The 26768-nt window shown below is 44.4% G+C and overlaps 1 protein-coding gene across 1 annotated transcript in view; it reads right to left on the bottom strand.

Moving 5' to 3' along the window:
• The window catches only part of PGM2L1 (phosphoglucomutase 2 like 1), a 680235-nt gene that overhangs the window by 406492 nt on the left and 246975 nt on the right, over window positions 1-26768 (bottom strand). The window contains exon 5 of the mRNA XM_086933811.1: window positions 15695-15778. Coding sequence (XP_086789937.1) covers window positions 15695-15778 — 84 coding nt within the window. The remainder of the gene's footprint in view (window positions 1-15694; window positions 15779-26768) is intronic.

Genomic DNA, 26768 nt, shown 5'->3' on the forward strand with positions numbered 1-26768 from the left:
ATGTGCTGGGACAGAAGGTACTCCTGAAAATGCAGACAGACCTGTGTGCAAACTGTTAGACTCAGCAGATCAGAGTACCCAGGATCTCCATAAATAAGAGCAGGACTGCTGGCAGTGAGAAGGCGTACAGTAGACCAGAGTACGACTGCAGGTGGAATTAGTCTCCCAGTGAGCTCCTTGACGTAAACCCCAGTGCGCAGTAATGGTGATACTAATTTTTCCTGCAAGTGGTTAAAAGATCCAGCCAAAGGATGCATCACTGTGTACCAGATGACGTCTGCTAAGCTCGCTGATCCTGTCAAATGGGTGGCCGTCTGGAAGTGGTTTGACCTCCGAGGCATTTCTCTGAGTTGAAGCTCTTCCTGGAATAGAGCCCTCGACCCCATGGCTCCCTGATCTTTGCTGTACCACATTTGGGTGCCTTACATCACAAAGCAAAGTAAAATACTTTGTTATCCAGGTTGCATCTTATGTTGCAATAAGCATTTTTCTTTCAGTGAAATTGTGAACTCAAACTAATGTCTAAGGCTCAGGCAAGAGATTGTAAAACATACCAACAAAATGGGTCTGGTAGGCAAAAGGCACAAAAATTGGAAGACACACACAGTGGCTTAGGCGTAGCCAGTAGGATGTGATTTGCAGTTCGAACGTTACGTGCCAGTGAGCAGCATAAGGTCTCGCCAACGGAGATGAAGGCTAGGATGTTAATTGATTTGTACATTTATACTAGTAATTTATATAATGCTCTTTTTGCGGACTGGATTACCTACTTTTCTTCTATTCACAATATTGAGGACACCCAAATTATGACATATGTTCTGTGCAATAGATTGCAGAACTCCCAACCACTTTTATTAGCGTTGCAGGAAGTGGAGTTAGCTATCCATCACAGTAAGGGTGTGAAAGTGCCAGGCCCAGGCGGGGTCCCTATGGACCTGCTGAGATCCATGCCTGAGATTTGGCGTCCTCTTATCACGAATACATTTAATACCTGCTTATTAGTAAAAGTGTTCCTATATTTAAAAAGGTGAATTGTATGTCGCCCAAGTGCTAACGGCCTATTTCACTAAACAGCACTATTAAAATCATAGAAAGAGTCATCTATGACCGTTAGGTCAATTGGGCAGATAACAAGGACATACTTCTCCCTCTCTCAATTTGGTTTCTGTCCGAAACTAGAAACTAATGAACTATGTTTGGACCTGGCTCTAACAATTTCTGAATATACCAAGGCCAGGTGCACCCCTATTTACTTAGCTTTTATGGATGTATCCACCGCCTTTGATTAAGTGAACAGAACCAAACTTTGGCTAATGTTGCTGGATCAAGGCGTGGGCCCTCCTTTGGTAAATTTTCTGTACTCCTTACATTCAGATCTCCCAGCTAGAGTCCGCCTAAATTCTCATGGTGAGCTCCCTTCCGATTTTCCCTTGAACAGTGGTGAGAAGCAGGGGTGTATATTGGCACCATTATTATTTACTCGATGTACTACTGATTCAACGGTTGATTTATCCTCCTCCCATCCAGATATACCTAGAATCACAGATACCCCAATTCCTGCGCCACTGCATGCCAACACAGCATTGCTAGCACTCATTCCAAATGCGTTGAGACATCAGGTGGACCGCTTTGCTTATTTTATGTAAAACCTGAACCTAAAAACGAACTACACTAATTCACAGATCATGCCTTGTGGTCCAGCCAAACTAAGGGTAACCAAAATTGTACCAACGGGCATGAACTGACGAGTGTTGACAACTTTTGTCATCTTTATTTTTATTTATTTATTTATTTGAACTTATATTGCGCGCAGCTACCCTCAATGGGTTTCCCGGCGCCAGAGATAGATAAAAGAAAGAAAACAAGCAGAAGGCCTAAACAGAACATACTATGCAGAAAATTAATTGAATAAAAGGGTCTTCAGTTTTTTACGAAACGGGAGAAGATCAGTCTCAGCTTTCAGAGCCGGCGGAAGAGCATTCCACATCTTTGGGCCAAGATAAGAAAACGAGCGGCCGCCCATTTTGGCCAGTTTGATTCTGGGGACAAAGAAATCGCCACTAGTGGAAGATCTTAGAGTCCGACCAGGCTTATAGACTTGAACCAGGTCTTGCAGGTATTTTGGTGCAGAGCCCTGCCTAATTTTGAAGAGGAGGCATAAAGTTTTAAATTTTACGCGGTTTGAGACTTTGAGCCAATGAAGGTCACGTAAAGCCTGAGCTGCGGAAGATCTCCGGGGAACATTACACAACTAACGAGCTGACGAATTTTGCACCACTTGAAGCTTGTTTATGGTGGCCTTATCGGCCCCAAGATAGAGCGCATTCCCATAATCAATACGAGAAATCACAAGGGCCTGGACAACAGTTCTCCGAGTGGAGCAAGGCAGCATCCATAGGATCTTCTGCAACCATTTTAAGGTAGAAAAACAGATTGCAGCGACCTTTGTTACCTGCTGTCTCATAGAGAGCCTATCATCTATGAGGAAGCCAAGGTTGCGGGCGACGGGGGTTGGCTTCGGCAGAGGACCCATATCACTGGGCCAATGCCTAGGGCCCCACAGATCTTTATTCTTGCCCAGGATAATGACCTCGGTCTTGTCACCGTTGAGCTTGAGCTGATGGTCGTGCATCCAAGCAGCAACTCGTGACAGGCCAGATTTCAAGGCGGAGACCTCATGGCCCCTACTGTTGGAAAGAGAGAACACGATCTGCGTGTCATCGGCGTACGAATAAATCGTCAACCCGGGGTCCTCCACGATGGTAGCAAGGGGTCTGATATAGATATTAAACAGCAGAGGGCTGAGAATCGACCCCTAGGGGACGCCGTGTGCCGATGAATAGACAGCAGATTCAGCTTCTGTCGAAAACACCTGAAAGGTGCGCTCACCTAAAAAGGAGGCAATCCAGGCCAGCGCAGATCCAGCAACACCAAGGGAGCGGAGAGAGTCAAGAAGAATGGAATGAGACACGGTTTCGAACGTTGCACTCAAATCCAAAAGGATGAGTGCAAAGGTTTCCCCGCGATCGATACCGTGCCGAAGCCTCTCCGTCACCCTGAGGACAGCGGATTCAGTGGAATAGTGTGCGGAAAACCCGGATTGGGACGAATGAAGATATCCCACGTTCTCGACAAACGAATTAAGCTGAGTGTTCACATGTCGTTCCAAGATTTTTGAACATGCAGGCAGCAGGGATATGGGCCTGAAGTTGGATAGGTTAGAGGTGTCCGCTCCGGTCTTTTTCAGCAAGGGAACAACCAAGGCATGCTTCCACTCCTGCGCCACCAGGGACTCTGTGAGAGATGTATTTAAGAGTCTCATCAGGACTCTCCTAGACTCAAGGTCCAACTGTTTTAGAATTTTCATAGGAACAGGGTGCCGAGGGGAGCCTGACCTAATACTGTTCAGGCATGATAGAAAAGTGGTGTCATCGAACAGTAGCCAGTCGTGAATGTACATTGAGGGGGAGGAAGAGGACTGCTAAAAGTAGTCACCAGTAAGGGGTGAACGGGTATTCAAAGATTCATGAATACGCTCCACCTTAGAAATAAAAAAATCTGCAATGGCATCACACTGTGGTTTATCCAGAGCCGGAAGAGAAGGTGTAGTGTCTGCTCCTGTTAGCTTCTTCACTACTGCAAAGAGAGTCCGTGGACAATTCTATGCCTGAGTTATCGTAGATGTAGTAAAGGTGGCCTTGGCCAATTTACAATTACCATGGTAGCTCTTTAATGCTACTTCGTAAGCTACCTTACTAGAGATGGAGTAGGAAAGCCTCCATTTCCTTTCCAAAACCTTGCACTTGGCTCGTTGTGATTTTAAATCTTCAGAGAACCAAGGTGCGGGAGGATGAAGGGATCTGTGGTTGTTGGATAAAGGAGGGGAGGATGCGATTACAGCATCCCTTAACCATTGGGAAACTGCAGCATTAGATTCAACTCCAGAGCTATCCGGACTCGGAGTAGAATCAGTAAGATGTTGATTGAATGCCACCAGATTAAGCTTATCCCACCGATAGGAAGGCTTACTCTTACCAACACAGTGCTTAAAATTGGTTAAAGGGAGAGGTAGCATGAAATGTACCGCAAAATGGTCAGACCATTCTAGTGGGCGGGCCTTTTGGGAGCAATCGTAAGGTAAGTTAGAGATAATTGGATCTAACAGGTGACCAGCAGAGTGGGTAGCCCCAGAGTTTCGAAGTAAAAGATTAAAAACTTCAAGGTCAGACAGTAACGACTGACTGAGCGTGCCTTCAATGTCTTCAAGATGGATATTTAAGTCACCAAGAATGGTGAAATTAGCTGTTTTAAGCAGCACGGGAGATATGGTATCAGCCAACGACGATATCCAAGGTCCAGCATAGCCCGGAGGGCGATATATCAGAAGACCAGAAAGCGTTAATTGAGGACCAATCATAATTTTAAAAGTGCGGCCTCGCATCCAGAGAGGGGAAACGGCTCCAACTTACATTGGAAGATATTTTTAAAAATAATAGCAATCCCCCCGCCCTTCCCGGAGGCCCTGTCCTGACGTATTATCACATAGTTGTTAGGAACCGCTATGGCAATGTCAGGTCCAGAGCTTTCGTGGAGCCAGGTCCCAGTCAGAAACAATGCGTCAGGCGACTCATCATTTATGAAGTCAAATAGATTAAGTTTATTTTTGGGGAGCGAGCTACAATTAATACTCCAAAATTGGAGAGGAAGGGAGGTCAAAAGTTTTTTAGTAGGCTTCCTTCTACCCCGGTGATGCGCTTTAGTGGTTTGTGTCTTGAAAGCAACATTTTGCCGGTGGAAAAGCCACAGCCGGCACATGTGAAATAATGAGTAGGCAAAGTACAAGACGTACAGGAGGCGGGTGTGTGGGGACGCAAAGATCTGAGAATAGAGGCAGAATACGTTAAGCGATTGGCAGGGAGATTAGGAGTTAACCAACCTGAGCCGGAGTGCGAGATATCAGTATGCAGGCCGTCCTGCAGCCCGTCCTCAGCGCGGACGGGCGCAGACGGGCTGGACTCTGGCGTGACTCCGGCGATGATCCGGCGTTCCCGCAGCGCATGACCGCTGCGCGTCAGCATGACTTCCTTAAGAGGAGGTCAAGCGTCCTTAGGCGCTAGAGCGTGTACTGCGCGCCCAGCGTCCTTCCCCTCACCCAATATGGCCGCCGAACTTCCTAACTGCCGAGGGGCAGCAACTAAAAGACCCAGGACCCGCAAAGCGCGGTGGTTTGACAATTTAAATGCAAGTATGAGGAGCAGGTATTAAAAGCAATGGAAAAAAGACATTAAAATGAAAGTAAATACAAACAAGCATTTGCAATGCAATAGGTCTCGCATTAGGAAAGTTTGAGTTATTGGTATTGTAAATGACACATTTTTTATTTAGGTTTTGCTTTTGAAAATAGTAAAAGTAATAGCTTTGTCATTTACAATGCCAATAGTTTTAACTTTCGCAAATGTGACACCTATAGCATTTGTAATGCAATATGTGTTATATTTACGTGACTTAGATGTATTGATATTACAAATAACAATGGCTTTTAGTTTTTTTAAATAATTAATACTTAAATAAAAGTTATTGTCATTTATAATGGCAATAGATTAAACTTTTGTAAATAACTTTTGTGAAGATTATGTTCATTGTATTTTATTGTGGCGAAAATCCAAGAACAGAAGTGAAATATTAACATCTTTTTGTGACATTTGTAATAAAGCTTGAAACATTGAGAGAATATATTTGAACCAGGTGTTGAATGGTTGCACAGATTGATGCTGTGGTGGCGCTGAGTGGTGTTGTGGTGGCGAACGAGTGATGCTGTTGCGTTCAGTGATGCTGTGGTAGCGCATAGTGATGCTGTGGTGCCCCTGAGTGGTGCGGAGTGAGGCTCTATGCTATGTTGTGTTTTGCTATCCTATGTTTTGATTTGTTATGCTATGCTGTGTTTTGTTATGCTATGTTTTGTTATGCTATGCTATGTTTTGCTATGCTATGCTTTGTTATGCTATGCTATGCTTTGTTATGCTATGCTTTGTTATGTTATGCTATGTTTTGTTATGCTATGCTATGCTGTGTTTGATATGCTATGCTATTATATGTTTTGTTTCGCTATGCTATGTTTTGTTGTGTTTTGTTAAGCTATGCTATGTTTTGTTGTGTTTTGCTATGTTTTGTTATGCTATGTGCTGTTGTGTTTTGTTATGCTATGTTTTGTTTTGCTATCCTATGCTTTGATTTGTTATGCTAGGTTTAGGTTTGCTATCCTATTCTTTGTTTTGTTATGCTATGCTTTGTTGTGTTTTGTTATGCTATGCTATGTTTTGTTGTGTTGTGTTTTGCTATGCTATGCTTTGTTATGCTATGCTATGTTTTGTTATGCTATGCTATGTTTTGTTATGCTATGCTATGTTTTGGTGTGTTTTATTATGCTTTGTTTTGCTATGCTATGTTTTGTTATGCTATGTTTTGTTATGATATGCTATGCTAAGCTTTGTTTCGTTTTGTTATGCTATGTTGTGTTGTGTTGTGTTTTGTTATGCTATGCTATGCTGTTTTGCTATGCTTTGCTATGCTATGTTTTGTTATGTATGCTATGTTTTGTTATGCTATGCTATGTTTTGTTGTGTTTTGCTATGTTTTGTTATGCTATGTTTCGTTACGTTATGCTTTGTTTCGTTATGCTATGCTGTTTTGTTATGCTATGTTTTGTTTTGCTATGTTTTGTTATACTATGCTATGCTTTGTTATGTTATGCTATGTTATGTTATGTTATGCTATGCTATGCTATGCTATGCTATGCTTTGTTATGTTATGCTATGCTATGCTATGCTTTGTTATGTTATGCTTTGTTATGTTATGCTATGCTTTGTTATGTTATGCTATGTTTTGTTCTGCTATGTTTTGTTATGCTATGCTATGTTTTGTTATACTATGCTGTTTTGTTTTGCTATGCTTTGTTATGTTATGCTATGCTATGTTTTGCTATCCTGTGAGGGTGAGTGAGGGTGAGTGAGGGTGAGTGAGGGCGAGTGAGGGTGTGTGAGGGTGTGTGAGGGTGTGTGAGGGTGTGTGAGGGTGAGGGGGGTGAGTGGGGTGAGTGAGGGTGTGTGAGAGTGAGTGAGGGTGAGTGAGGGTGAGTAAGGGTGAGTAAGGGTGAGGGTGAGTGAGGGTGAGTGAGGGTGAGGGTGAGGGGGGGTGAGGGTGAGGGTGTGTGAGGGTGAGAGGGTGTGAGGGTAAGGGGGTGTGAGGGTATGCGAGGGTGAGGGTATGTGGGTGTGTGAGTGTGAGGGGGTGTGAGAGGGTGAGAGGGTGTGTGAGGGGGTGTGAGGGTGAGAGGGGGTGTGAGGGTGAGAGGGTGTGTGAGAGTGTGAGTGAGGGTGAGGGTGGGTGAGGTTGAGAGATCCACAAAGTAGTAGTAGTGGTTGTGGGGCTGTGTGTGTGGTTGTGTGGTTGAGTGTGGTTGTGTGTGCTTGTGGTTGTTTGTGTGTGTGTGTGTGTGTGTGTGTGTGTGTGTGTGTGTGTGTGTGTGTGTGTGTGTGTGTGTGTGTGTGTGTGTGTGTGTGTGTGTGTGTGTAGTTGTGTGTAGTTGTGTATGTGTGTGGGGGGTTGTGTGAAATATTTATAATTCAAATGTGTGTTATCTGATAGCAAACATCACCTTAACACCTTGGCTGCTAGGCGTTTTCCCCCCCTGTGCTGGAAAATGCTTGAGTACATTATTCATGACGAGCTCAGCTCGTCATCAGCACAGCTCAACTGTGCATCATGACGAGCTGAGCTCGTCATGAGCATCGAAAGGGTTAAATCAAAATGTAAAATACATGTTTAAATTATTGAGTTGTATTAACCAGTAACAATCGTAACTCTAAAATGTGATATTCTTATTTGCATTCAGATTTGACGTAGTAGCATATTTGCATGCAGTGGCTCGAGAGAAGTTTTTAGTAAAAGACGCTCCGAGTAAAAAAAAAAAAGAAGCCTAACTTAGTAAATAAGCGCCGTCCTCCCGCATCCGTTTGGCTTAAAGAGCTGACAAAACCTTTCCAAACTCAAAGCACAATTAGTCATTAGGGTCTACTTTTTCAGCGCTGTTAAGCAATTTGTAAGCTATTCCTTTTAATAGGGTTAGGCATTACTTAACCGACACAGATGTCCTGGAAATTGAAACCTCTAGTTATGAAGCCGCCACCTTGTTCATTACCTACCTTGATAGTCAAATCATCTAGGAAAAACCCGTGTTTAATGGCCAGCCGATGAATAATCAATGGCTCACTTTTCATCTGAGAGTGAAGACGAGAATAATCTAATACCGCGTCCCCTGGTAAAAATGGACGGCCTTGGGTTCCGCTTCTCTTCAGCGTTGATTTATAACCCGGCAGAAGGATATGTAAACAGATAATCAATGAGTCCCATCATTGTTGATAATAACCCCCAACCGGCCTCTCCCTCCGCCTCGAAAGCCTTCCCTTTAGGCTATTAGCTCCGTCCAGATAATCCTTCCCCCTTTCCCTGCCTGCTGCTCTTACCGCGGCTATCCGCCCAGTCCGGCAGACTCAGAAGTAATTTTATACGCAGCAGAGAGCGGCCGGCATTGATTTTTCACTCAGCACTCAGTTGCCATCTGAATAATTATCAATTTTACATCCTCATAAAGGGGAAGAGTCAAAATTTCAAATCAATTCAAAAGAGCTTCAAAGACTACAGAGCTTGTGCGTGAGAATAGAGGTCAAAGCTGCCGGCGACCCCGGGAGATGATGTCAGACATTACCGCGCTGAATGGCTGACATCAGAGGCACTCAGTGTGATCGGAGTGCTGCTAATGCAAATCATATTTATGCTGACTGCTGTAGACCAGCCATTAATATTTAAAACAATACCGGACATGCCGACAGGTCCGCACTGAAGCAGGCGCAGCCGTCCTCACAGTTTCACTCCGATAAAGTCCGCCCGGCTCTTCACTTGTTCGAGCCTCTCCCTTCGTTTTCTGCTGCTCGGGCACCTCCAGACGGAAGCCCTTCGCCCCTCGAGTACTCAGCAGGCGCCCTGGTGCCTGCAGCGGTAAAAGTGCAGCAGTGAGGCGCGCCAGCCCTGCGTTTGAACGAGCGCCACCCTGCAGCCGATAATGAATGAGAGGGCGGGGGCTGACAGCGCATGCGCGCCACTCTGCAGTTTCGTTTCATTTGGACCAGCGCGAGCCCGGAGACGCGAAGTGCCGCGTGAAGTCCCGGGTCCCAGGAGGGGGCCCGGGTGAAGACCAGCAAGGAGACTGTGGGGAAAGCTCCGCTTCTTTTTAGAGGAGCTCGAGTGTTCTGCGGGGCACCCTTGGCAGATGGTGCGAGCCAGAGTCCGACTCCGGTGAAGTAAGGAGGAGGGAGGAGGGAGGGAGGGAGGGGGGGGCTGTGTGCCTGTATGCCGGTGTGTGTGTGCATGCACGCGCCTGTGTGTGTGTGTGTGTGTGTTTGTGCGTGCATGCAGAGGGGTGGGGGCTGGCTGTGTCTGTGTGAGCAGGGGCTGTGAGTTACTGTGTGCAAGCGCGCTCGCTCCCGCGGTGAAATCCGACACTGGGAAAGCTCGTGACACTTTGGTGTCCACTCTCCTAAATACGGATAGCATTAGTTGTCGAGCTGACAGCATTCATGCTTCGCATGAATGCTAACGTCAGCTCGACCTAAAAACGAAGGATTTTTAAAAGTGCTTGAGAATCAAGCTAGATGCCCCACAGAGCGAGCAATGCAATATGACTGCTCTGCTCAGGTCGGATGTTCCAATAAATCAGCAAGACCGAGCCCTGCTCTTACCTTCCTTAAGAGGAGGTTGAGCGTCCTTAGGTCCCTAGGGTTAACCTTTTGTTCCCTAGGGTTAACCTTTTGTTCATCAGGGCTGTGGGATTCCCATCTTGCCCAGGCTAGCCTTAAATTACGTAAAACATCCATCACAATCTGCAGCCGTATTAAACAATATATTTGCGGGACCGTGCTACCTCCACTGAAGGTATATAGCTCGCATTGAATTAGTGCAGCTATCTATGGCGGAGGAGTTTGGGATTTTAATACATGTTGCTCTTTGCAGGTTGAGGAAAACCTCTTTTTGCGACGGTTGCTGAATTTACCACCGTCCATCTCTAGTCTTATTGCCCACTTAGAGTTAAACCAGGGATTTAGTGCGGAGAAGATTCAGCTGGCGCAACTTTTATTATGGGTTTGCATTTGGCTGAACCCAGCAGCTAAGCTTTGCAAGGACATTATACTTAATTGCCTAATGATGGAAAAGGCTTATTCCATACATTGGCTGAGATATATAGGGACACTTTTGGATCCCTGGTTTTATTCTCCTGGCTCACTGATCCCAGTCTTATACCCAAAAACGTTAGGGAGGAGGTGTATACATTATTGAAAGACTATTGAGATTGAAAATAGAGCTATCTAAACCCTTGGTTTTGAATTACTGTAGTCTTTTATACACAGATAAACCTCCCTTGTACTTCTCTGAATTTGTCTGGGTGGGATCACTTCTCTTTCGCTTCAGAGCAGGGTTATTTCATTGATCTTTACTTAAAAAAAAAATAGACCCAGAGGGAAAAATAATATCCACTTGTCCCTGTGACAATCACTATTGCACTTTATGTTCTTTTGCAAAAATGCATAGTTCAGCACAAAAGCACTCTGACACCTTTGTTACAGAGGCTAGGTTTCCAAAGCTGTAGACCAGCTCTCCTCCACTTACAATTCCTGAGTTTACCTGAAACGGTTTACTGGGTCTGCAATTTTTTGAAAGCTGCCATTAGGGCTAGAAAAACTATGACAGGATAATCTGTCAGAATTGTATGTGCATTGTGGCTTAACAGAAGGAGCTTATTCAAGATGCTTTGGTTTAATTTTGGGGAATAGTTGGGGCGCATGGAATAGTTGGGGTGCATAGCAGACCCGTTTTGAGGTTTTTGTTCTTCCTCCTTTCCCATCATTCTTTCCAAACGTTGGCCTTTTTCTATACGAGTGCAATGGTGTTTTAAAATGTATTTACGACTTGACTTTTTGCTTATTTTAAGTATGGATATTTGATGTACTATGAAATTTTAAAGCTGTCTATGAATATATATTCTTTCTTAATTGTTCTCCATGTAAGATTATTTTTAAATGTTATACGTAATCATGGTATGTGCAATATTTTTATGTACTTTTGTGGTCTATTCCTAATCAGACTGAATAAAGATATTGATTAATTATTCATTTGTACATTTATACTAGTAATTTACATAAAGCTCTTGTTTCTTGAGTTTACCCACCCTACTTCGACGAGGTGGGTGGAAGGGAGGTTAAGCCTGGTGAGACTCAAAGTTTCGGATACAATTGTCAGACCATTTATAGAGGAAAGTAAGAGATGTAAGGAAGATGAAACCGGAGATTATTGCATTAATCCAGTCTGTTGAAAACCAATGAGTCGATAAATCATTGGGCACTGGTGAAAGAAATCAGGGAGAGGATTTTATGGATGTTAACTAGTTGGAAATGTGCTGCTCTGGCTATGTGAGTGAATAAGGCCTCCATCTTTAATGATGGGATGAACAGATCACTTAGGTTCAGAGCAGATGAGATGAATCTCAGTGAAGTGGGAGGATGGGATGGAGCCAACCTGGGAGAAAGGTACAGATGAGGATGGGAATAACACTTACTTAGTTTCAGCATAATTTAAACATAACAAAAGCTTCATCCAGCGATTCATAGATGGGAGACAATCAGATGTGTGCTTGAAGTACAAGGGTGGAATTTGAGGAGAATTAAATATCTGAACATAATCAAATAAAGGCAATATGACAAGCTAAAGGAGGAAGAACAATAGTTACTTACCTGTAATCTGTGGTTCTCCAGTATTGGTGTCTTTCATAGATTCACATGCCTGAATCATTCCCAGTCATTAGTCATTCCAAATCCACAATCAACGGCTGAAAGGGCCTTACATTGTTAGACATCAGGAGTTGTCTCAAGTTCTACCTCCAACGAACTGCCACAATTCGTAAAACGGACCAACTGTTTGTAGCCTACGGAAAATTGCGCCAGGGATGCGCTGTATCCAAACAGACTATATCCCGAAGGGTCTCCTCAGCAATTGGACTCTGTCATCAACAAGCAGGAAGACCTCTACAGTCTTTACCAAGGGCGCATTCTACAAGAGCGGTCTCCTCTTCTACCGCTCTCTTCGCTGGTGTGTCTCTTAATCAGATCTGCAGAGCTGCAACTTGTCCAACAGGCACACCTTGACCAACCATTACTGTTTGGACGCTGCAAGTGATACAGATGCTTCGGGGAGAAGAGCAGTTCTTCGCAATCTTTTCAAATAAGGTGAGCCTCTGTTCTCCCTCCTCCTCTATGCTCTTTTTAGACGCTTATAACATGTTATTCTCATTTGCTGTTATGCATGTATACTGTGATACAAGGATCGTCTATTGAGCATGATGTATTTTGGTACTGCTATTTATTCTGATTCAGGCATGTGAATCTATGAAAGACACCCCAATACTGGAGAAGAACAATAGTTACTTACCTGTAATCTGTGGTTCTCCAGTATTTGGTGTCTTTCATAGATTCACATGCACCCGCCCACCTCCCCTCAGAGGCTTCTTCAGGCAATTATGTTGGTTTCACTCCTGTGCGAGAAAATCTGAGAGCCTGAGCCTCTGGGGGGAACATTCTGGTGGGTGCTGTCGCCTGATTGGCTGCAGTTTGGTCTATACAAAATGACTAGGATAGTCATGAGTGTGGAAGTTTTTTGCACTGTAGCCTAGGGCTACTTTACTTCCTGCTTTGTTATTATCAAGGTTTTGGTTTTTCTATAGGTATATTATTGCTTTTTTATGTACCGTGGGACTCCCACTCTGACGACGGGGAATGATTCAGGCATGTGAATCTATGAAAGACACCCCAATACTGGAGAAGTAATGTTACCAAACGATATGGTGCATAAATAGAAAAGAAGAGGCCCACGGATCTCCTTTTGTTATGTTGAAGGAGATGGCAAAGTGGGCAGTCCAGAGCTAAAGGTGTCTGGCAAAAGATATTATGGAACATTGATAGAATTTGGTTCAGTGTGTTGCTTTTGGACTGGGTTGGATTATTCATGCGTGGTTTAATTCCACTGAGTTGAGAAGCTAGAGCGGTCGACTTCGAAGCTGTGGAACCGGGTTTGAGTCTCGGCAAGGACATTCAACATCCTGAGATTCTGAGCAAATCACTTCATCTCCCTGTGTTTAACAAAAATGTATGTGTCTGTCTGTAACGCAACTGGTGCTCATGTAAAGCGCTCTGATAAACGATACCTTCAAGTCTAGTTCGCACTATATAAAACTCCCCCCCAAAATTGCTTATTTCAGACTTTTCATGAACAAGCTGTATGGGATGGTGAAATCTCGGAGGACTGTGGGGTGGATATGCTGGATGGGACAGAGATGAGGTCGGAGATTTCTTTTTAGGTAGTACCTGTCTGCAGATCAGATGAAATAAGGCTGCTTTGGAAGTTGAGAGAGGGAAGTGGCAGAAAAGGAGCTAAAAAATATAGTCATGTTATAGTTACTAAGAGCGCATAGGCAGAATGTCCGGAGTATGACTGCAAGTCCCTCTCCCATTTTTTTAATGTAGTCTATGTGTTGGATGCTATAATAATTAGGGATGAGAAAATCCAGGAAGTGTGTGGAAGAGGATGTGAACGAGATTTTATTTATAAACAGTCTATCTAGGCTGCACTTAGTAAAGATGCAATTGGTGTCTGGAGGGTGTATTGCTGTGGAGTGTGTGTGGCTGCAGAGTGCGTACTGAATCATCAATTGCATGTGCTGTGTTGTGAGAGCAGAGTGTATTCTAGTGAATGGTGTGTGGATGAGGCTAGAAGCATTAGTTCTGCTTACAGGTGATTGTGTTAGCAAGGTGTGAGTTTGAATGTTTGAAGTTTGATGTCTGTGACACACAATGAAAATAGTTTACCTGGAGCAGGGATTCTGCCTCTATGTCCTTCCAAGTCCAAACAGGTCATACAGGTGACACATTCGTCTGTGTCCAACCTTAGCTGGCGGAGCCTAGGTTGTGAGATGCTCTTAAAACTGCCAGAAGTAGACGAGGAGGAAGAAAATGAAAGTCTGAAACTAATAATGTCACTTCTCGTAGTAACAGATGCTGACAAATGCAAAGATGTCACATTCTGGAGCGGTGGATGCTGAGAAATCGAGAGATGGCTTGCTCTTGAGATGCTGAAAATGTATTGCGGGAAACCAGTGATGTTCCATCCTGCAGTGATAAATGCAGGCAAATGCAGTGATTTTACTTTTATGCTGAGATGGATGCTGGATATGAAGTCTGCATGCCTAGCTTCTTTTAAAGATGCTTTTAACAATGAGGTGATTGCTGTACACTGGTTGAGGTATGTGAGTCAATGTTTTTGATAATTAAAGAGAAAGGAGCAACCTTGATCACATCCAAACTGTCTTTGAGCATAATGCTTACATCCCAGACCTCTATATTTTAGAATCTCCTCTGAAATATTCTTGAGCCTCACGATAACGAGACATCCCAAATCTACAATACTGAAAAATGACAACGCCTTCGCAGTGTCAATTTTAAGACCTTACAAAGCTTCATCTACATGTTTGCCAAAAAGAGTTTTCATTGTCGATGACTGTGTGGATATCGGCGGCAGCGACGGTCTAGTCATCAATGAGGTTTCCTCTGAAGATACATTGTTTGAGGATTTCTTCTTCAGGTTGATCACCTCTACAGTGCCTAGAGGTATGCTTATCTGTCAAATTACCAGAGGGGGTGGCTGCAAGCGTACCAAATAAATAATGCTCAGGAAACTGTACAAGTCTCCTTTTGTGCAATGCCTTTGTGGAAGTGCTTGGAGGGGCACTTTTCACAGAATCCTCCCCTGAAAGGGGTCGGAGGGCATCTCCTTTAGGAGAAAAATTCTCTGTATCCATAAGCAATAAAGCTAACCTCCTTTCTCTGTCCTAAAATGTTTTAGTTGTAAAAGTCTTACAAATATTGCACTCTGATCCTTTATGACTTGGCTAAAGGTAATAAATACATTGAGAATGTGGGTCATCTGTGTAAATCTTGTTACCAAAAGATGAACAAGGTTTAAATAGGTACTCCTCTCTGTCAGCCATGGTGACAGCTGGTTGTCAGATCAAATAATCTCACAGTCAAAAAAATATAGTAATCTTCCCTAAAAACAACTCACAGTACATCAGTGCTAAAGGTAGGTTGAGCTGTGCTAAGCATGTCTACTCAATCATTATTTCATTCAATCCTCATTCACCACAAAGCAGCAACGGTGTGAATTTGTTCATGTAAGAGTCTGTGCGGCCCCAGTCTTGCTGTTTACTGCAACATGTTTATACAGTTACTCATCAGCACATAAAACCACCACCTCTGGTAATGCAAAGGCAAACCTCCATATGTCATGAATGACTGTTCCCATCAATCAATAATTATTTTATTTTCTGTGGAAAAAAAAGGAATGATATTTGGAACAACCAATGGCTAAAAGAAGGGTTGACCATGAATTACATAGGCTCTTTAGAGATGCACAAACGGAATTGTCTCAAGTGAAGCATAAAAAACAGAATTTCTCACAATGCTTTCATCACTTTGAGGTAAACAATTGACAATTTTTACAAACTTACAAATGTTAAGAATGTTAATTGAACATTTACCTTGTAGCCATTGTCCTCCTTACGGTTATGAGATGCTGTGACCATCACACCAGCAACAGCTCTGAGCTTCTGTACAGCATAGGGCTAAAATAAAGAAAGCAGCCTTCTATTAAATTCACTAACATGACATTTCCTCATAGTTTCTGATCTTTCCTACAGAACATTTTAAGGTCATGTCAAAAGGCACAACTGGGAAACTGGATGAATAGATCTAACGCTCATGAGCCCTATGATTGATGCCCAGGTTAAGATGGATCATGAAACAGTGCTCAAAGAATAGAAGAAAACAAACAAAAAAAGATGCGTGGTCTAGCTAACTAGATCAGACAACCATTAACAGATTTCGGCACAAAAATTACGAGCTACTGGTTTTGCCATTGCTTTTATTTTAATGGTTGCATGCAAACACACTTGCATGCATGGCCCTAATTTTTTTTTAAATGAAGAAAGTGAGCTTAAGCACAAATAAGAACAAAAAGAGCGGCCCAAAAGCATCTTGCAGCTGCTGGTCCCACTGCAAATTTGTTTTTTAATAAATGTGAAAAGTGAAAGAGTAGTTGGAAGTGAGGCGGGTCAGCATCAGCGAGTGGAGAACAAGGGACACAAAAAGGCGATGATAGTGTGCAGAAACACAAAGGAAGCAGCCAGCCCAGATGCGGTTTGCTGCTGCCGAAGCCTTGCTAAATTAATAAACACAAAATGTAAAGTTGGACAGAGCATCAAGAAGCAGCAAACAGGAGTACAAATATTGTGTGCAGGAGGGCATAGAACAAGAATGGCTGAGAGAAGGAAATGTGTATTGCAGTGTTAAATATAAACTAAAAAACAAAAGTATTGTAAAGTAAGCATTAGATGGATTCAACTTATCCAGTGTCAATAACGTATGACTGAAATGCTCGAGGGCAAAACAAACCCAAGAATAGACAGGAAAGCCACTAAACCAAAAGCAATCCCCTGAGAGAGATAACAAAGCCACCCAATCACAAGAAAGGGCTCCAGAGACAAAGTGCTTCTTGGCACAGGGCCCAGGACTCCACTCACCTTATTTGTTGCAATACTACATAAAGGTGGTGTTGTCCATGAGGACCTGAACCAGCCTCTTTGATGGACGGGAGGAAGGCTTTGAGCACTGGACAAATGGCCCACAACTCCAACAGGATGATGTGGAGACAGGTCTCCACTGAAGACCAGAGTCATCTAATCTCCACCTCTCCCACGGGACGTCCCTGTCCCAGCAATAACGCATCTGTTACCACAGTCAGCTCTGGGTGGGGAGGGAGAGTGATCTACCGCTGGTTCAATTGTAGTTGAGCGGCCAACACTGCAGATCTTTCGCAGTCTCATCTGAAACCTGGATGAAATCAAACAAGTTGCCCTGGAGATGGGCCATTGTGACTTCAATCAATCAAGGATATACAAAGTGCAGCAAATTACCCTGGAGGGTCTCAAGGCGTCTGAGATGTTAACTGCCTCATGGTGGTCTGTTCATTCGAATAGCCACGCCTGGAGTCCTTTCCTGAAATGCCAGAGAGATGGGGTGGTCCTGAGGTACAGGGGAAGGTCGTTCCAAGCTTTGGTCACCAGGTGTGAGAAGGAGCATCCTCTGCTGTTACTTCCGCAGATCCGGGAGGGTATCTGCAATGGAAGAGAGAGGCTGATCGTAGGTGTCAGGTCGGTTGGTGAAAGGTCATGGGTTTGTTGATTTTAGATGGCCCTTTGTTGTGCAGGGCATTGTATGCATGGGTCAGAGTCTTAAACTAGCATCGCTTCTGGATGGGGAGCCAGTGTAGTTTCTTGAGATAGGGTGTGATGTGGGTCCATCTGGGAAGGTCAATGATGAGTCTTGCAGCTGAGTTTTGTATTGTCTGTATTCTCTTCAGCAGGGGTGCAGTGACTCCTACGTAGAGTGTTTTCCCAAAGTCCAGCCTCTTGGGGAGGAGGACTTGTGTGACGGTCCTTCTGGTGTTGACTGGGAGCTACCAGATTATTTTAAGAAGCATGCGTAGGGTACGGAAGCAATCGGATGACATAGCGTTCACCTGTTTCTTCATAGATAACTTGCTGTACAACATGTGCAGAGATTGCAAGGTGGTCTCTCGGACACCAAAAGGGCATAGTTCAGCAGGCCAACATGAGTCATTCAATGGCGAGACATTGCTCCCAAAGATGAGGACTTCTGTCTTGTCCACGTTGAGCTTGAGACAGTTGTCTTTCATCCAGTCAGTGACGTTTATCATACATCTGTGAAAGCAAGATCAGATAGTGGTTGAGTCTTCGGGCAGTGAGAGGATGAGCTGGGTGTCGTTTGTGTATGAGAAGTTGTTGACTCCATGTGATATGATGGTGTTCAAGGGGTCACGTACACATTGAAAAGGGTGGGGCTGAGAGATGATCCCTAGGGGACTCTGAGATCTTCCCAGTATCCAAGGTCAATGGTGGGAGACAGATTTGGTGGGTTCTTTCAGTGAGGTATGAGGCAATCCATTTAAGTGCGTTGTCCTGCATTCCAATGTTGTGGTGTCTGTGGAACAGGACGTGATGCAAGCAGGATGTGGTGAAGGCAGCTGACAGGTCCAAGAGGCTTTTTGCCACAGTCCAGGAGGACTCTGATGTCATCTTTGGCTGCGATCAGGGCTGTCTAAATGCTGTGGTTGGCTCGGAATCCAGATTGAGAGGGGTCCAGGAGGTGGTTGTGTCCCAGGTTTTCAGAGAGTTGCTGGTTGATTGCCTTCTCAAGAACCTTCGCAGGAAAGGGGAGCAGGGAGATGGGCCAGTAGTTCTTCGGTTCTGCTGAGTCAGGGAACGGGTTCTTCAGGTTCCATTGCAGAGTCCACACATGCCACCTGGCATTGTCACCAGGCAGAAAACAGGAGGCTTAAACGCTAAGAAGCCTCAAAGCCACTCTTACTAAGATGCAGGACCAAGGCTGAAACATCAGGCTCATATACTGAATGCCCTGGATCGTTGGGATGGAGAGAGGCCTGAAATAGCACTGCATCCAGTATAGCTCAATGAAAAATAGTCTGTGTAGGAGTCAGGAGTGACTGTGGCACAATGATAATTAACCTCAATGAAGTCAGGTGGTTAGCAGTCACCTGGAGGTGGTGTATGACTGACTTTGGTGAACCTGCATTTAATAGCCAGGTGCCAAGGTAAGAGCAAACTGAAAATGCTCCTGGCCTACCTTGAACCGCAAGTAGAGTCTGTGGATAGTAGGATGGGTATGATAGGATGTCTCTTACATGTCTAAAGCCACCACCAAGTTACCTGGACCCAGGGAACCTCGAACCTAGACCAATGAGACCATCTTGAATGTGTGCTTCCACAAAAAAGTGTTCAGAGGGCAGTGATCTGAAATAGGACCGCAGTCTCAGTCCTTCTCTGCAATGAGGAAATAGCAGGAGTAACAGCCAGTCCCAATTTGAGGGGCTGGAACCCTATCTATGGCTTGTTTGACCAAAAGGGCCTGCAACTCCAGAAGCAAGATGGATGGGTGGGTGCGCCTCTGGAAGCCACTCTGATGTCGGAGGAAGATGTGGCAATTCGAAAAGGAATGGCAGGGAATAGCCTATTGAATGAGCTGAAGAAACAACCTGTAGGATGTTGTATTTTGTCACCCTTTGAGGAAATATCTGCCTCCTAACAGATTAAAGTGGCTTAGGGGCTAATGCCTCAGGCTTGGGGACTCGAAAGTTTGATGCCCCTGATATTCTGGATGAAGTCAATGCTGCAGTACAACAAATTGCCCCGATAAAGACTTTTAAAACTAGCCTTGCCAGGAAACAAGAGGTCTGGTATTCAGAGGAACTGCGTAGTCTTAAACGCCTGGCTAGAAAGTCTGAAAAAACTTGGAGAAAATCCTCCTTGGAGGAAGATACAATCAATTACAAAAATAATCTTAATATCTATCACAAAGCCATACGATCAGCATGGAAAAACCACATGACTGCTCAGTTAGAACCAGCTGGCAATGATGCAAAAGTTTTATATCAGATTGTCAACACATTTTTGAAACCAACAGCTTGTGAAAGTGCAGACATGGCTTCACAACATCTCTGTGATAGTATTTCCTGTTTTTTCTCTGAAAAAATCGATGCCATCTATAATAACATAGAAACACTTAGCTCTGATATAAGTAGCCGGGACAACTATACTTTAATACAGACAGCACCCATCAACACCTACTCTTTCAATGATTTTCCTGAAATATCACTAATAGAGGTCCAGAAACTGTTCACTGACATTAAAAGTGGAAGCCCAGCGGACTTGCTTCCAGCCAGACTTATGGGTCCTCTAGGAAGTACACTAGGCCCTGATGTTCAGAGCCTGGTGAAACTATCACTCACATCTGGAGTTGTCCCACAGTGCTGGAAAAAAGCCCTAGTTAGACCCATTAGGAAGAATACATCTATTCCTTGGACCAACATGTCTAACCTGAGGCCCATCTCCCTTTTGCCATTTCTAGGGAAAATCATCGAAAAGCACACCAATAAGCATCTATCTACCTACCTAGAACAATCTGGTAGCCTCGATCCATCACAGTCAGGTTTTAGGCCAAAATTTAGTACTGAAACGGCCTTGCTGTCGATAACAGACGACCTACGGCTGTACCAGGACAAGGGCTACTCAGTTGTCCTGGTGCTGCTAGACTTGTCGGCAGCGTTCGATACGATCTCCCATACCATCCTGATCGAACGACTGTCTGTGAGTGGAATTGGCGGTAGAGCACTGGACTGGATCAAAAGCTTCCTCTCCAACCGCACCCAATCTGTCACCATGGGTGAATTTAGGTCGGAAGAGGTTAACATTACCAAGGGGGTGCCGCAGGGTTCTTGTTTGAGCCCGACCTTATTTAATACCTATGTGGCTCCCTTGGCATATGTTACTAGAGCTTTTGGATTCTGCCCAGTGTCCTACGCTGATGATACGCAGCTGCTCTTCCCCTTTAAACAACTTACTCCGGAAATTATACAATCCTTTTCCGATGGGATGAAGGCAGTTGCAAGATGGAGGTCTTCCAACTTTCTTCAATGTAATGTTGGAAAGACAGAGGTGATGCTCTTCGGGGAAGCCAGGGCTCAATGGTCCCTTGATTGGTGGCCTTCTGATTTGGGCCCAGTTCCTGAGCCCAAAACAATAATCAAGAACTTAGGAGTTAGATTGGAGCCGGAGCGGACCATGAAGCAAAATGTCAATATTACTGTGGGAACCTGCTTCCATGTGATTGGTCTCCTCCGTAGAATTTTTCTCTTCCTCCCTGACTCCCATAGGAAAACCTTAGTTCAGGCTTTAGTTATCAGCCACCTTGATTATTGTAACGGTCTTCTGGCAGGTGCAAATGAAGAGGTTTTAGATCGTCTGCAGGTGGTGCAAAATACGGCAGCTAGGTTGGTGCTCAACGCACCCCCCAGATCCCCCTCCAAACCGTTACTTCACAAACTTCACTGGTTACCAATACGCCAACGAGTGAAGTTCAAGACCTGCTGCTTCATTCACAAGGGCCTCAATCAATTGGGACCAGAGTATCTGGCCAGCAAATTTGTTCCTTATGTCCCAACCCGTGCCCTTAGATCCAGTGACCAGTTGTTACTGAGTGTTCCTAAAATTACTAAATCTAGGCTAGGTGGCAGGGCTCTGTCTGTAGTAGGTCACAACCTTTGGAACTCTCTCCCGCTCTAATTGAGGCAATGCCATAACCATCTTCAATTCAGGAAATACCTGAAAACTTTTTTGTTTAGTGCATTCTAACTTGCACCTTTTTGGTTATAGGAGTTCTCATAGCACTTTTAACTTCATTGCTTCCTTTATCAGTTTCATTACCGGTTGTCATAAGCGCGGAGATACTCCTACGGGAGTTTATTCACAGCGCTATACAAGCACGCAAATAAATAAATAAGTCTGCTTGATACACGCCCTGACTCCGAAAAGGACTGGGGTGTCTGTTGCAGGGACTGTGGGTCTTGGTATTAACGGTACACAAAACCACTAAAGTAGCCTCCAAAGGGGCAAATATTTGAGGGTACTATCTTGCAGCAGTTGAGAGTCCTAACGAATGCGCAGTAGCCAGGCTTTCGCTTAAGTGTTCCAGTGTAGAATCTGCTTTCTCAGCAAGATCCGTCAAATGGCATATCTATCAGCCAGGCCTGCACATCACCAAAGAAGTCTGTGGATCTCATACATGCATGATGCTGAAGTACCATGCTATAGCCAAACGCTGTGCCCAAGCAATCGGTAGTGTCTAGTCTAAATCGGATTACATATTTAGCTACATTTGGACCATCCCGGATGGTTTGATCTAGGTTGGCCCAATAATTTTCTGGGAAAGTCGGCAAGATCTTGATAACCATATCCCATAAAGCTAGTGAATATATCACTACAACACAGCCGGATTTGCCCAAACTTTAGGCTAAATTTGCAGATGAAAAAACAAAATTCCCCTTCTGATTCAATTTTCTTTGACTCAGTCAGGCAGAAGGCGGATGGGCTGAGAGGGGTCACAGGGAATGAATTAGGGGTTGCCCTCCTGGTGGAATCCAGAACCACCTACATTTCTGGCTTAGGATTGGTGTCACTACAACAAATGCTTTTACATCGCATGCCTTTACAACGCAGTTTTTACCACGCAGTCCATTACAACGCATAATGCTTTTAGGCGCTGGATAGTGAATTATTTAATTTACTATTCCAACTCCAGTCCCCGTGGATAGCAGGGAAGGTGTTGGATAGTAAATTAAATATATTCCCTATCCTAGAGCGCCCCCCAGCGCAATGCGTTGTAATGGTATGCGTTGTAATGGTTGCGATGTAATGGTAGTGCGTTGTACAAAATGCGTTGTAAGTGATGTTCCCCCTGGCTTAGGGTGTTACATCACCCAGGGTTGCCTGGCAGCAGTATGTGACACTTGGCTGCCTGCTTGTTCACCAGTGGGCAAGAATAAGGATTAGATTTGTTGCAGGTCAAAGTCATGGCTTCACTGAATGGCAGCGAGGACTCAGAAGAAGCCTGCACAGGTGGGAAAATGTCTCTTAGCAGGTTAGTTCTAACTTCCATAGGTGGTAGTTGTAAATATAATACGTCAGCTGCACGTCTTATGACTGCAGCAGAGGAAGCACTCTTCACCGTTGATGGCCTAGTGGAACCCAACCCAGTGTCAACCCCACATGCCATATGCAAATTCATGTACAGATTCCCATCATCATAGTGTGGGGGGAATTATCCCCCTCATCTCCATTGTCTTTTCTGAAAATGGGTGATTCTGATGAGAGCTGAAACTGAAAAGTTGTTGGAGCACTGTAGGATGGCTCCGCGGTAAGGGCATGGTTCTGTCTGAATTAAGACAACATTACAGCTTTAGGATGCAACCTCAGTCAAGGCTGAGACAATTTGTGCTCTGAGTCAGACAAGACTATTGGGGCGAAGTCTTCCTTGGTGCATCAATATCAAAGGGTCAGGGGACTTTCACGCTGGAGTAGATTTCTTTTCCAAAGTCTGAGACAGAATTTTTGAGAGACAGACGGCGCAGAGAATGGATCTGCTGGCAGTAACCAGATTGAAGTCCTCTGCTGACTATGGGGCACCAAAGAAAACTAGGAGTGAATCCGGATCAGTTGCGGAAACGTCTCCTCAGTAGGAGACCGGTAGCAAGACAGAGGTACCCTAATCTCTTCGTAACTTCTCTAGCAGAGATTGGCAGGGCTGAGATGCATCCCACTTGGCCATTATGTGTTTCTATTTCAACTTACCAAAAGACTTGAACCGTGATGAGGGCCTGATGCAGGAACAGCCCAGAGAGCTGTGACAGGTCTGCGTCCTTGTCCTGGAGTACAGCGGGACTTCCATGACTTCTTTCAGTGTTCAGCAATGTACAGTTTCAGTTCAAAGTTCCGAATCGCTTCCAGATTCAGGAGTACAATCCTCGCGCAACTTGGAGTTATGTCCTGTACTCAAGAATCAGAGGCATAGCTCATGGGTATGGGTGAGGTGGGGTGTCCAGTCTTGGGGAAAGGGGTGGGGGGGGGTCAAGTCTCAGACATCTGCTTGCAATAGTCTCCACAAGGGATAAACCTTGTAGTTTTAGGGGGTGACATTGTTCCCATGCACACTGATGAGCAGAATTTTGCACAAAAAACTCAACTGATGTGAAAAAAGTGGGAACAAACTCTAGATCTGCATACAAAGGTGTGGCGCTTACATGAGGCTCCATCATCAACAATGTCAACACAAAGCCACACACACACTAACACCTACCAGCAAGCAGCAGCGCTGTTTTAAATCTCAGAGATCCAGTCTTCCACCTAGGAATATTCTAAAGATGTGGAATCTGAAGTCAGAAATATCCATCTCCATCACAACCGTGAAACCAGGCACACATACAGAAATTCTTTGGAATTGAAAGTAGTAATCTAACAGAATCTCAAAATAAATCTGGTTGCTAAATCAGTGCAGGAAATGAGGGGGGGGGAGATCAGGTCTGGTCTCAGTGAAAAATGTAGATTTATTTTACTTGGTGTGTAATTGTCTGACACCAGGAACCATTAAAGGTGACCATGTTTTGTCTGCTTTGTCATCAGAGGAGCAACCTACACAGGTTGAGAGAGGTTTCTTACTTTCAGTTCAAACCTGATCCCAATGCAAAACTACAAATGATTCACTTAGAGGTCCAATGGCACTCCTATTGCTCAAGGGAACCCAATGATGAAGCAGGTCACCCAAGTGATGAGTGAGGATTATCGTCTTTAAAAAGCAAATGCCTAATTGTTTATAGAATTGATGGAGTTATTCCGTGCACACTTATTTACATTCCAGCATTCGACCAGAAGGTTACCTTTTGTGAGTATTATTACTCCTTTTGCTCAGCCAGGCTGGGAGCTAGCTAAAGCCTAAAACCTTGATGTCAATGCTGCAATGTCAAGAATGGAAAAAAAGATGTTCTGCATGTTATCATGTACTTTAACTCCTTCGCTGCTAGGCCTCCCCCACCTCCCCCTCCTATGCCATGCCTTTTTTGGGGTATTTCGCGCATCGCCCCTTTCATTTTTTGTCCACATAAGGTATCCACACCAAATTTGCGTCTTTTTCTTCCAAAATCTTCAGGATTCAAAAGGTACCCAGAGTTTGTAGGTTTACCAGGAGGGAACTAAGAAATTGGCCAAAGATTTTCCCTGCAAAAGGTATCAACAAAGGGTTTGTGGTGCTAAAAATCTTCTTCCCAGCTTTCAGGAACAGGCAGACATTTCTCAGAAAACCAACATTTTGTACACAGTTTGGCATTTTACTGGGATATAGCCTATTTTTCTTATTTGTTGTGCTTTCAACCACCTTCTAGTTAGTTGTAGTATTTGGTATGAAATCCATAATGGATCCCAGACAACTATACATTTCTGAAAAGTAGACAAAATTCTGAATTCAGCAAGGGGTCATTTGTGTAGATCATTCAATGTTTTTTTATAGAAACTAACAATTGAAACAAAACAAAATACTGCAATTGAGTTAAAGAAAACAGCCATGTGTGTCAACGTTTTCACCTGTAACTTCTTTTAAGTATGACAGATTTTCTAAAGCAATATACCGTTATATCTGCTGGGCCCTTATGGTTGCAAGGATATGTAGGACTTGTAGGTTCACCTAGTACCCGAGGTGCCCAGAGCCAATAACTGAACTGCGTCTTGCAACGGCGTTTTATTGTGTTCCGGGTATATAGCCATTAATTTGATCAAATATAAAGAGTGAAAAATAGGTACCAAGGAAATTGTGGGTACCCATACAGGCATGTGAATTACAGGACATTTTTCAAAATGACAAGGACTTTATTTTCACATTGTCTTACATTTGGAAGGGAGAAATGCAAAGAAAGTCAATTAGAAATAACACTTGTTATACTATTCTGTGTTCCCCTAACTCGCCTGATAAAAAATGGCACTTCACTTGTGTGAGTAGGCCTAGTAAACGCGACAGGAAACGGCCCAAAACTCAACAAGGACACCATATTTTTCCAGTGAAAACTGATTTTGGGCCCTTGCCCAGCGGCCACCTAGGGAAACTAACAAACATACATTTTTTTAAACTAGACACCCAGGGAAATCCAAGATGGGGTGACTTGTGTGGCTCTCAATAGGTTCTGTTAACCAAAATCCCTTGCACACCTCAAGCTTTGTAAAAAAAGGTTTTTAAAGAACTCAAGTTCTGGAATCTGAGTGGATCCACAAACTTCCACCAACCCAGCATTCCTTCGAATCTCCCGATAAAAATGGTAACTCACTTGTGTGGGTAGGCCTAATGCCCGTGACAAGAAACGGACCAAAATGCAACGGGGACACATCACATGTTTCCAGGAAAAAGTGACCCTTTTTAGGTTTCGCCTGGGGCCGGAGCTCCTAGCTCCACCCAGGAGAAATCTTATGTCCCTACAGTGTACTGCTTAGTCCCGCCTCTGCTTCCATTGGCTAGCTCCATAAATGGAGGCTAGCCATTGGAACAGAGATCTGTCCGTCATGGCAGGACCAGATTCGTGGGCGTTCCCGAGATTTTTTCCCTCTCCGCCCCTCTGTGCTCGTCATCTCGGCGGTGGGCGTGTTGTTGTTTTTTTTTTTTTTTAGGTTTCTTTTCTTCATTTCAGGCCGACCGCCGCCGAAAGAAGTCCAGGTGAGTGCCAGTTCCTGCCCCCCCCTTCCCGCTGTCTGTGTGCCGTTCCCGCCCCCCCCTCCCGCTGTCCGTGTGCCGTTCCCGTCCCCCCCCTCCCGCTGTCCGTGTGCCTTTCATCATGCAGCCATGCTAGCCTTTGGAGGAATCCGGAAATGTTTTCCCGGGAAATGCTTCGGAAAGACTGAGTCAGACTTACTCCCATTCCCGGCTGCCACGCGGGTGCCGAGGAAGAATCCACGTGAGACACGAGCCTTGCTTCTGCGGGTGCAAGAGTCAGTACCTGCTGGAAACTGAGGGGCGCGGTTACAAATATGCCTACTGGGTATGGTGGCCATCTTTGCTAGTCCATGCTTTGCTATCTTCCAGAATAATTGTCACTCTCGAATAAGGCCCGATTAAGTTCTGTCCCAGTTGAGGAGCACTGTACCACGT

This window comes from Lissotriton vulgaris, chromosome 8 (genome assembly GCF_964263255.1).
Source record: "Lissotriton vulgaris chromosome 8, aLisVul1.2, whole genome shotgun sequence".
NCBI classification, from domain to species: domain Eukaryota; kingdom Metazoa; phylum Chordata; class Amphibia; order Caudata; family Salamandridae; genus Lissotriton; species Lissotriton vulgaris.